The 12541-nt window shown below is 37.6% G+C and overlaps 1 protein-coding gene across 3 annotated transcripts; it reads right to left on the bottom strand.

Moving 5' to 3' along the window:
• Positions 1-1795: 1795 nt before the first annotated feature.
• On the bottom strand, positions 1796-2317 carry LOC110577221 (protein tyrosine phosphatase type IVA 1-like). 3 transcript variants are annotated; one of them, XM_021686466.1, is made up of 2 exons: positions 1982-2317; positions 1796-1924 (listed from the first exon to the last, which is right to left on the bottom strand). In XM_021686466.1, the coding sequence occupies exons 1-2, from the start codon at positions 2315-2317 to the stop codon at positions 1796-1798; spliced, it is 465 nt and encodes a 154-aa protein (XP_021542141.1). The 3 variants fall into 3 exon arrangements, with proteins under 3 accessions (XP_021542141.1, XP_021542142.1, XP_021542140.1); XM_021686467.1 differs by having other exon boundaries at positions 1796-2125; positions 2195-2308; XM_021686465.1 differs by having other exon boundaries at positions 1796-2317.
• Positions 2318-12541: the final 10224 nt, after the last annotated feature.

Here is a 12541-nt window from a genome sequence, read left to right as displayed (position 1 = left end):
TCACAGCTCTCACATGTCCTCAAACATACTACTTTATAAATTTTTCTTTATTTTTCTGGTTGTTATAAGGTAGGTGGTGGAATGCCACAACCTACTATACCCTATCTGGACGTCTATAGACACAGATTTTCAAAATTCCAAATGTATGGATATTATTAACTTTCTCCCTAACTTAACTGAATTGTAGTCATAGAAGTTATTTGTATTACTTAAATATTTTTAAATTTGCTGAAATTTTTATGGTCAAATGTAATAAAATATTTCATGCACTCCTAAAAATAATATGGATTCTCACTGTCGGTTGCAATGCCCCTTATATGTTCATGGAATCAAGCTTTTTAATTGTTTTGTTCAAATCTATATCTTTACTGATTTTTGTCTACTTGATCTGTTTCTGAAAGAAGGATAGTAAAATTTCCCACCACTATTGTAAATTTGTTAATGTTCCTTATAGGTCTCTCCATATTTGCTTTATAGATTTTGGACCAATGTTGTCTGATGCATAAAGTTTGCAATTGTTATAACTTCCTGGTGAATTGAAACTTTTGAAAGTTTAATGATTTTCTTTATCTCTAGTAATGCCTTTGCTTCCACTTTGACCAATATTAACACATTTCTACCATCCTGCCTCTTTCTCCCTCCTGCAATTCATTATTTATTTAGATGGGTAAGCTCTTGTACTAGCTGGTGAATGGTGAACACTGAAATTATTTCTCCTGAAGAACTATATTCCCAGACAGTATGAATATATGGTTAAACTAGCATTAATACAGGTCACCATTTTATCAATTACATAATAAAACAAAGTATCAGGTATCCAAATACAAAATTGCACAGTTCAAAAAGCATATAAAATATTAGATGCCTACTCACTTCATTAGTAGAAACCCACTTCTCTTGATTGGGAAGACAAGAAAAAAAATGCTTCAAAGAAAAATAGTTAATAAACAACTTCCAATAGACATGGTGAAGAATTTCAAGATTTCAGAAATTTTATAAATAAGAAATGTTTGGGCTATAAAGCATCTCTGCCTTAAAAAGAATTTTTTTTGCTAAATAAAAGATCTATTCTATACATCCTGCATAAGACAAAGGAAACATTTTACTAGAGATATTTCATAGCCTCCTCCCACTCTGTCTTCAGGCCCTCCCCCTCTAAGTTGCACCCCAAGTATAAACATTAAAGTAACTATAAGACTTTTTTGTCTGAAGACATCACACATGTGCTTCTGTACACTGTGTATTTTACATGAACTTTTAACCACAGATTTGTGATTTTTCAAAATGGAGGTTTTCATAACAGCACAAAATGAGCTTAATAGAAATACGTTAAATAATCCCCTAAGTCTTGGTAAGAATCCAATAAAAATCAATTTTTGCTAAAACCTGATGTATACTGGTGCTCATGTGGGATGGTAAACATGAAGGAACAAATAACCACATAGGCCATACTTGCAATGTCTGAAAGGACTAAAGGAATAAACCACATATGGTTTACAGTGCTGTTCATAATTTCTAGGATTTTAATTATATATGATACTAAAAATATATAAGTATTGTGCTGGATATTTTGGCACCTAATCTCTCAATTTCTTACATATTTTTTCTGGCATGGGAATAGTATGAAGCCAAACATAGAGGCTGCAATTCTGTCAAGCTTGTGGCTTTTTCATGATTCCTATGGAAGCTTCATTAGACTTGTCATTCATTAAGCCTACATGCTGGCTAATATGTACGATAATTAAGTCCTGTCTCAAGTTCCATTTCCAAGGCAACAACATCAGGGAGCCAAGTCTTATTGAATGCAACAGTTGTTTCTATGACCACTGGAGTCTTTGTAGCGCAGCCGCATTTTAGAACGATATTTCTCCAAATACAAAAGTTGCTTGCTGTTAAAAGCTCCATGCCGCTTTTGTCTTATAAACTGTACTGCCTCTTCATTTTTCATTCCACCTTCAATTAGTGCTAGGGCAACAAGCACTGGAGTTCTCCCAAGACCTGCAACACAATGAACAGCAATACAACAACCAGGTTCTTCACGAAATTTAATGTTTACAAGAGTTAACCAGTCATCGACAATCTGGTTAGATGGTGATGACCCATCATCAAAAGGCCAATCCAGAACCTGGATGCCTTCTTTCTCCACAAGAGCAGTGTCGTAGGTGGCTTCACATACTCTTACTATTGTAGTAACTCCATATTTCTTAAGTTCTTCTATAAATTTGTCTAAGGTTGCACTGGTTGGACTGTGTGTAATAAGAAATCTCATGTTCCTGTATGTGACTTCCACAGGGGCTGGCCGGTTCATTGGAGCCATGTTAATTTAGTTGAAACAATACGGTTATGAAAAAATGTTTTGAATATTTGAATACAGAAATGATGTTAAGAAACTCAAGTATACTCCAATGTACTCCACTGGAAATTCTCAATGCTTTGAAAATGTAATTGAGAATAACAGGAAATGAAATGAACCTCCTAACAAGAAGCAATCCTTCAGTTCAGTAATACTGAGTCAATGGAAAGGAAGTGCACCGAGGTTTACCCCATCCAGGTCAGAATTCTTGTAAAATGCTCCAATGATTTCAACTCTACACTTGTGTGTCCAGGACAACCGATTTTATGGGGGCTTCCCAGTAGAGTCGTAATGAACCTCCACAGTTCACTTGTCCTCATAAAGGTCGTGCTGTGCCTGGCAGTAATTTCTGGGGCCCTTCAGAAACTCCATAAATGCGTGGCCAAGAACACCACAGAAAGGAGCTTGTTTACTCATTAAAGACTGTGGCCTAATCATACAACCAGTCCCAGGGCAGTGACACAGACGGCAGCGGAGGCCTCGGCTGCGGGGCAGGGAGCTGCAGTGGTGGCCCTGGGGCGGCAGTGACCGGACACCAGGCTCTACTGTGCTCCAGCCTCAAAGAAGCCAATCCGCGCGCTGAGGCGTTTTTGCGTCACAAGCCCTCCCTTTCACAGCTGGCATGACGTGGGCTCCTCTCCACCAATCACGACGGGGCGCACCGAGAAGCTATGAGCGAGAGACCCAGCAATGGCACGCAGACGTCACTACTGGCTGGTTGAGGAAGGAAAGAGTGGTGGAGACTGAGACACCGAAGTGGACTACGACGGGCGGGGAAGGTATTGGAAGAAGAATCCCAACCATTCCCATCCATTGGCTCTGACTGATCAATCTTTTTCCAGCAGTTTCATGTTGTAGCTGTCTCTTGGGAACAACACATTCCTAGACTTTTTCTTTAATCCAGTCTGATAATATTGGTCTTTTAACTGAAGATCTTAGTTAATTCACATTATTTTATTATTTTATATTATGTTAATTATTGCTATATTTGCTCTCATTTTGTGCTATTTATTTCTTTATATCTTTTTTATCCTTTCTTGATTTCTTTTGGATTATGGTTTTTCTCTAAATCTATATCCTAAATCCTCTACAGTGCTGGAATGCTATGACTGTGATTTAAAGTTCTTAGCAATTATGACAGATTAGACACTGTTCTAAATCTAACTGGCTTTACATAAATTCATTTGGTACAACCATGTGAATTAGATACTAGTATTATTTCTATAGCTCTAATTTTAAAAAAATAAACAAACCTAGGCACAGAAAAGTTATTTGCCCAAAGTTACACAACTAGTAAATGTCAGAGCTAAGATTTAAATCTTGAAATTCTGGCTCTGGAGTCTACCTCTCTTACATATATATGTCCTATCATATACCTTTTTATTCTTTCACTACTTAAATAGCTTAGAAATAGTCAAACATTCAAAATACTTTCCCATGTCTTAAAGGAACTTCACATGCTTTATAAATTAACATGGTCAGCATTGTTTTAACACTACATATTACACTGTTTATAAAAACCACTCTTGTTTAAATTTACCCAATATGTGATCAGTTTCTTTGCTCACTATTCCTTCTTGCATCTCCACCCTTTCTTCTGAGATTTTTTAACCAAGAGCATCTTCTGGAGGTTCCCTTAGTTCCTAGTATATGATCAACTTTGATCAATATTTTATATAATCTTAAAAATATGCATTCTCTCACTACTGAAAAATGCATTTTATTGTTGGTAACTTGTTTTTTCTTTGGTTCTTTAATGAGCTTTATTTCTAAAATTCTCTTATTTGGGTTTCATTCTTAATAGTTTTGCTGGTTATATAATTTTATATTGACATTTATTTTCTTAGCCCTTTGAAGACATTCCTTGTCTTCAGGTTTCCTCTCTACTAGCTATAGAATTTTCTAAAATGTCTAGTCTTTGAGCATTACCATGATACCAAAACCAGATAGTACAAAAAAGAAAACTATAGGCCAATATCCCTAACAAACATAGATGTAAAAATCTTCAACAAAGTATTAGCAAACCACATTCAACAATGCATTAAAGGCTCATTCACTATGATCAAGTAGAATTTATTTGGGGGATGTAAGGATGGTTCAATACTTGCAAATCAATCGACCACATGAACAAGATAAAGAATAAAAATCATATAATCATCTCAATACATGCAGAAAAAGTATCAAAATTCAACATTGTTCATATAAAAACTCAAAACAAAGTGGATTTAGAGGGAACATACTCAATATAATAAAGGCCATATACGACAAATCCACCACTAATATCACCCTCAATGCTTAAAAACTTTTCCTTTAAGATTAGGAATAAGACAAGAATGTCCACTCTTACCATTCAAAAAGATATATGCTCCTGTATGCTTACTGCAGCATTATTTACAATAGCCAAGATATGGAAGCAATCTAAGTGTCCAGTGACAGATGAATGGATAAGGAAGAAGTGGTATATATGCAATGGGGTATTACTCAGCCATAAAAAGAATGAGATCTTGTCATTTGTGATAACATGGATGGACCTAGAGGGTATCGGGCTAAGTGACTTAAGTCGGAGAACGACAAACATCATGTGATCTCACCTATGTGTGGAATCTAAAAAACAAAACTAATGAACAAACAAAAAAGACTCTTAAATATAAAGAACTGGTGGTTGCCAGAGGAGATGTGGGTTGGGGAATGGGTGAAATAGATAAACTTCCAGTTATGGAATAAATAAGTCATGAAGATGAGATGTACAGTATAGGAAATATAGTATGGTGACCACACTTACCACTTTGAGCACTAAGTAATGTATAAATGTTGAATCAATATGTTGCACATCTGAAACTAATATAACAATGTATGTAACAATATAACAATGTATGTTAATTATATTTTGTTTTTTTTTTTTTAAAAAGGCAGAAACAGACCCATAAATACAGAGAACAAACTGGTAGTTGCCAGAGGGGAAGGGACTGGTGGGATGGGCAAAATGGGTGAAGGGGAGTGAGAGGTACAGGCTTCCACTCATTCCAGTTATGGAATGAGTAAGTCACAGGGATGAAAGTTTCAGCATAGGGAATATAGTCAAGTATAGCATATAGCATTGTGTACTGACAGACGGTAGCTACGTTTGTGGTGAGCTATATAATATACAGAGTTGTCAAATCACTGTGTTGTAAACCTGAAACCAGTGTAACTGTGTGTCAACTAAACTTCAAGAAAAATAAAATAAAATGTCTAGGCTTTGTTTCCTGGCCTATGCATGGCCCAATACAATAAAGCTCTAGTTCTTCCTTCTTTCCTCTTCCTTCCCTCTTCACTCTTTTCTCCCTTTTTCCTTCCTTCATTTCTTCTGTAATAACTCAGTGCACTAGATGAAGTGGAGCAAGGTAGTTGTCTGCAGGAGGCAGGGATCCAGAGGATACTGGAGTCTAGGGGTGAGTGAGAAGGGCTTTTAAGCAAGGGGGGGGGTGGTAGTAGCAGCCTGGTACAGACTATCAGAGCCCAAGCAGAGTGGAGAGGACATATACGTAAGTGTTCCATAAGTATTTATCACAATAAGACATCAAGGATAATGGGAATCCGTATTCTGTCAGATAGGAGTTACAAATATAGAAAGGGAGGAAAGTAGAATTAACTCTAGGATTTTGGATTGGAATTGGTTGTATCTGTGTGAACTCTTCATTTTCAATATACAGAAGATAGTTATGGAACTATAGATGTGTGTACAAGAGGACAAGAGTAGCCTGGAACATCTTATTATGACAGAAAGTAAGGAAATGTTCAAAGAATGACAGGAATATGACAAAAGGACAGAGAACACAAACCAAGGGAGACTAAAGAGAACTGCCACCTAAAAGTAATGTGGTGTCTCAGATGGGATCTTGAAAAAGAAAAAGGACAGTAGGGAAAAACTAGTGCAAATTGAATAAAAAGTGTGAAGTTTAGTTAATGGTAAAATACCAATGTTGGTTCCTCAGTTATGACAAAAGTATCATAGAAATAAAAGATGTTAGCAATGGAGAAACTGGGTGAGGAGCATACAGGAAGTCTCTAAAACCATTCTAAGATTTTTAAAAATTATTTAAAATAAAACAAAAGCAGAGAAGCCAGTTTGAAGAGCCCCATTGGTCATGATTTTTATATTAACTCATTGAATAAAAGAGAAATCCTTAAATCTATACTGGTACAAATAAATAAATATGGAGAAGCCAACACTTTGCCTTATAGTAGAATGCCAACTAATAAATGTAACAGGAATGGTGGAATTAGCAAAATCTGTATTTAGCAATTGTCATCACAATTATTCAGCAAAGAAACATCAACAGATGCTAAAACTAGTGGGTGAAAGTTGATGAGGAATGAGATATTTATTTGCATTCAAAGTACCTACTACAAAAAAAAAATCATTAAAAAAGATAGTGCTAAACCTTGCAGGCATCACTTAATCAAATGATCAAAATTAACATGACCAGTAATGGGACAAATTGAATTGTAAACCACCTGTTAAGATGATTACACAGATAGCATCCCATCTGTGATATTCCTGGAAAAAAAAAAAATCATTGCTGGAATTTTATGATGAGGAAAAATCAGACAAATCCAAATGGAAGGACCGAAATCTTTAAAGGTGCCAGCCATGAAAGTCAAGTGAAGGCTGAAGACTGTTCTAGGTTGGAGATTAAAGAGATAATGGCAACTAAATCTAACACATGAATGTAGATTTGGATCCTTTTGCTTAAAAGGACACTATTGGGACAATGAGAAAAATCTGAATTGAGTCTTTGAATTATATAATACTAATGAATCAATGTTAATTTTCTGATTTTGGTGATTATATTGTGGTTTTATAGGAGAATATCCCTATTTGTAAGGTACTACATCCTGAATTATTCAGAAGTGATAAGACCTATGTCAGCAACTTGCTCACTCTTAGTTCTGGCTGGGGGTTAAGGGGGTAGGAGGATGTTTTTACCATTCTTTAATCTTCTCTGTAAGTTTGAAATAATTTCAAATAAAAATCTATCTTAAGCATTAATTTAAAAGCCCTAGGTCATAGGTAATTAGCTGATACTTGCTGCTTGGATTCTCGTACTCACTTTGTGTTTGCCTCTGGAGACATTTTTAAAGCTTTACATTTTAAAAAGTTTTTAAAATATTTTAGCTAGCGTTGTTAATTATTCTGTAGCTCTCTCTCCCCAAAATTTCAGGTTATGAAAGACTGGCATTGGGCACCTGGGTGGCTCAGTCGTTAAGCGTCTGCCTTCGGCTCAGGTCATGATCCCAGGGTCCTGGGATCGAGTCCCACATCGGGCTCCCTGCTTGGCGGGAAGCCTGCTTCTCCCTCTCCCACTCCCCCTGCTTGTGTTCCTGCTCTTGCTATGTCTCTCTCTGTCAAATAAATAAATAAAATCTTAAAAAAAGAAAAAGAAAAAGGAAGACGCATTGTCCACTATGTTCCATTTTCCCCATATTTAGTACTAGCATTCCCTGGGTATTTTGCTAGATATTACCACCAAGCTAGAGACTTCAGTTCCCAAGTTCCCTTGCAGCATGGTGTGGCCATGTGATTAAATTCTGGCCAATGGGACATGGACAGAAATAATGGTGCCACTTCCAGGTTATACTCCTTTAAAAAATGCAACACTTGTTCCCCTGCCCTTTTCTCCCTAGTTGCTAATTGGGAGATGATGAGAAATGGAGCAGTTGCCTTGACCCAGTGGTAGAAACCACAGGAGAACCTAGTAGAGCCATCCTACTCTCTTAGACTATTTACCTCTAGCCTCTTCCTTGAGAGGAAAATACAGTTCTGTCTTGATTAAGCCACTGTTATTTGATCTCTGTTAAAGCACTCTCCTAACAAAATTTAGATAAAAGGACCGAAGTACAACCTGATTTGGGGGGAAGGAGGAAAAATAAAAACTCAAAACTACACACTTCGGTGCTGGCCAAGATGGAGTTAAGTCCTCTACAGTATTTCTCTCCAACTGATTCTAACTGAAGAGAACACAAAAAGCAGCTACCTGATGACACTGAAAAGTAAACAATAGCACAGGGATTGTATAAGTCGAAATTTGAAAAATGACTAGCATAGTGATGAATTTACCAGTGAATTTATTCCTCCTCTTGCTTTGACCTAACAGCAAACCTTTCTAGCCAAAGAACCAGGAAAAAGGCTCCTTGTGGACTGGGGAGTATGAAGAGAATGCCCTTGTTTTCTCTTTTGTTCCCTCCCTGGCATGCCCCAAGGCCAGAAGCATCATGAAGCTGCACAGGGGTGGCGGTGGCAGCAGGAGTGGTGGTGACATTGCAAGCACCTAGACCCTAAGGGACCCTGTCTTCCTGGCCAGAGAAACCAGGAAAAGAGACCCTTGTGTTCGGAAGAATTAGAGTAAGTTCTGTTATTTTACTCTGTCTTGTCCTTCACTGCTTTGCCCCAAGGTCAGCCCATCATGTGTAACTTTGAGAGAACAAACGGAGCTAAAACTCTGAGAAAAACCCTGGCTTTATAGCCAGAGGACTGGGAATAGGGGATTCGAGAATGTGGGAGAAATTCCAGTGAGCAGAGAGCCGGAGAAAGAAATCCTCTAATTCTATACGTGAGTACTACAAGTCTCAGGTTTATGCCCCAGTTGCACCTGTGAAAACACGGCTTTCAGAATTGAAATGACATCATAACTATTATCTACAGAAAGTGAGATAGAGGGAGGGGAGTTAAGATGGTGAAGGAGTAGGGGACCCGAAGTTTGTCTGTCCCTGGAATTCAGCTAGATAGTTATCAAATCATTCTGAACACCTGTGAAATCAATCAGAGATCTGAGAAAAGAAATGCTGCAATTCTACAAATAGAAAAGCAACTGCTTTTTGGAAGGTAGGAGGTGCGGAGCCTTCAACTGGGGCGATATATCAGAGGATATGTCAGCGGGAGGGAGCCTGTTTAAGGGGACTACTGCAAAGTATTATAAGCAGTGGAGTGCAAAATTGCAACTTTTAGAAGTTTACTCCATGGAGGACGTCCCTGCCTGAAAGGCGCTCAGGAGGTGAAGAGGGGCGCAATCCCAAGTGGCATAGCGTTGTCTCAGGCTCCCGGGGGTCACAAGAACAGTAGTGCCTGAGTGCGAAAGAGTTTTCAGGCATTGGAGCGGGACACCGGCTGTAGACAGTGAGTCTAAGCATCGGCTTTCTGCTCGGTGTTGCCATAAATGAGGCACCACTGCACAGTTGGGCGGCCACTCTCTGAGCACCAGCCCAGCAAAAGGCAGAAGCCTGGCGGGAACCCCCCCTCCCTCCCCCAGGGAGGAACAGTGCAGGTCCACACCACCTGAGTCCGTAAAATTTGGCGACTTGAAACTCAGTCCAGTACCTAAGATAAAAATGCTCGGTCACAGGCTGACTGCAGACAGAGACCGGGGGGACAAAAGGGATTGATTGCTTTTCTGTGAGGACTCACTAAACAGTGGAGGGTGCAAACTTACAGCTCTGAGGCCGGAGAGCTGCGCACCGCCATCTTCATCCTGTCCATCCGTGCTGAAAGCGTTCAGGGTACAAAACAGCGCCACATAGTGGAATCCAGAGCTGCTTACACGGAGCTGGGCTCCCTAGCAAGGGAGGCATGTTTCCACAAGTGCGAGGGCACCTGAAAATCAGTTTAACAGGCCCCTCCCCCAGAAGACCAGCACAAACAGCTCACTCACACCGAGTTAACCTATCACAGAGGGCTGTAAATCTTCCACTCTTGGGGAAAACAGTATATAGCATTTGTGGGTTTTTTTTTTTTTATTTTTAGTCTTTCAGGTTTTTTTCAGCTATTTTATTTTTTCAATTTTTTATTCTTTTTAAATTTTTATTTTTATATATGTTATATATGTTTTTTAATTTTTGGTTTCCTTTCATTGTATTGTATTTTAAATATATATCTTTCTTATTTTGGGATCTAGTTTCCTTTAACAAACAGACCAAAATACACCCAGGATCTAGTTTATTGTTTTGTTCTGTTTTATTTCTTGTTTCATTTTTTCTTATTTAGTTTTGTTTTTGTTTTCTTTTGGTTTGTTTGGTTTGGTTTTTTTTCTATGTTGTTGTTGTTGTCTTTTCTCTCTTCTATTCTTTTCTGGACATAATGATGAGACAGAGAAACTCACCCCAAAACAAGGAACAGGAGGAAGTATTCACTGCCAGAGATTTAATCAAAACAGATATAAGTAAGATGTCTGAACTAGAATCTAAAACAATGATTATAATGATACTACTGGGCTTGTAAAAAGCAGAGAAGACACTAGAGAATCCCTTACTGGAGATATAAAAGAACTAAAATCTAATCAGGTCAAAATTAAAATTGCTCTTACTGAGATGCAGTCACAAATGGAGGCTCTAACAGCAAGGATAAACAAGACAGAAGAGTCAGTGATATAGAAAACAAAATGATGAAAAATAAGGAAGCTAAGAAGAAGAGAGAAAGACAACTGCTGGATCACAAAGGGAGACTTCAACAACTCAGTGATTCCATAAAGCAAAATAATATCTAGATAATAGGGATCCCAGAAGATAAAGAGAGAGAGAGGGGCAGAAGGTTTATTTGAACAATTTATAGTTGAAAACTTCCCTAATCTGGGGAAGAAAACAGGCATTCAAGTCCAGGAGGTGCAGAGAATGCCCCTCAAAATCAATAAAAATAGGTCAACACCCCAACATAAAATTGTGAAGCTTAAAAATTTCAGAGATAAAGGGAAAATCCTGAAAGCAGCTCAGGATAAGAGGTCTTTAACCTACAAGGGTAGAAACAAAGGGCTGGCAGCAGACCTGTCCACAGAGACCTGGCAAGCCAGAAAGGACTGGCAATATATATTCAAGATGCTAAATGGGAAAAATATGCAGCCAAGGATACTCTATCCAGCAAGGCTGTCATTCAGAAGAGAAAGAGCAATAAAGAGGACAAACAAAAACTAAAGGAATTTATGAACAGTAAACCAACCCTGCAAGAAATATTAAAGACGATCCTTTGAGCAAAGAGAGGGCCCAAAAGTAACAAAGATCAGAAAGGAACAGAGACATTCTACAGAAACAGTGATGTTACAGGAAATACAATGGCACTAAATTCATATCTTTCAATAATTACTCTGAATGTAAATGGGCTAAATACTCCAATCAAAAGACATAGGGTATCAGATTGGATAAAAAAACAAGACCCATCAATATGCTGTCTATAAGAGACTCATTTTAGACACAAAGACACATCCACATTGAAAGTGAGAGGGTGGAGAACTATTTATCATGCTAATGGACATTAAAAGAAAGCTGGAGTAGCAATCCTTATATCAGACAAACTACATTTTAAACCAAAGACCTTAATAAGAGATGAAGAAGGATACTATATCATACTTAAAGGGTCTATCCAACAAGAAGATCTAACAATTTTAAATATATCTGCCGCTATCTTAGGAGCACCCAAATATATAAACCAATTAATAACAAAATTAAAGCAACACATTGATAATAATACAATCATAGTAGAGGACTTTAACACCACACTCACAGCAATGGACAGATCATCTAAGTAGAAGATCAACAAGGAAACAAGGGCTTTGAATGACACATTGGACCAGATGGACTTCACAAATATATTCAGAGTATTTCATCCTAAAGCAACAGAGTACACATTCTTATTGAGTGCATATGGAACATTCTCCAGAATGGATCACATCCTCGGTTACAAATCAGGTCTCAACTGGTACAAAAAGACTGAGATTATACCATGCATATTTTCAGGCCACAATGCTTTAAAACTTGAACTCAATCACAAGAAAAAATTTGAAGGAACACAAATACTTGGATGTTAAAGAAGATCCTACTAAAGAATGAATGGGTCAATGAAGAAATTAAAGAAGATTTTTAAAAATACATGGAAACAAATGAAAATGAAAACAAAACTGTTTAAAACCTTTGGGATACAGCAAAGGCGGTCCTAAGAGGGAAGTATATAGCGATACAGGCATTTCTCAAGAAACAAGAAAAGTCTCAAATACACAACGTAACCTTACACCTAAAGGAGCTGGGAAAAGAACAGCAAATAAAGCCTAAACCCAGCAGGAGAAGAGAAATAATAAAGAGTAGAGCAGAAATCAATGATATAGAAAAAAAAAAAACAACAACAGTAGAATAGATCAATGAAACTAGGAGCTGGTTCTTTGAAAGAAT

This window comes from Neomonachus schauinslandi, chromosome 11, assembly GCF_002201575.2.
Source record: "Neomonachus schauinslandi chromosome 11, ASM220157v2, whole genome shotgun sequence".
Lineage (NCBI taxonomy): Eukaryota > Metazoa > Chordata > Mammalia > Carnivora > Phocidae > Neomonachus > Neomonachus schauinslandi.
The sequence above is the reverse complement of the archived record's forward strand: the minus strand, read 5'-3'. Positions and strand labels throughout refer to the sequence as shown.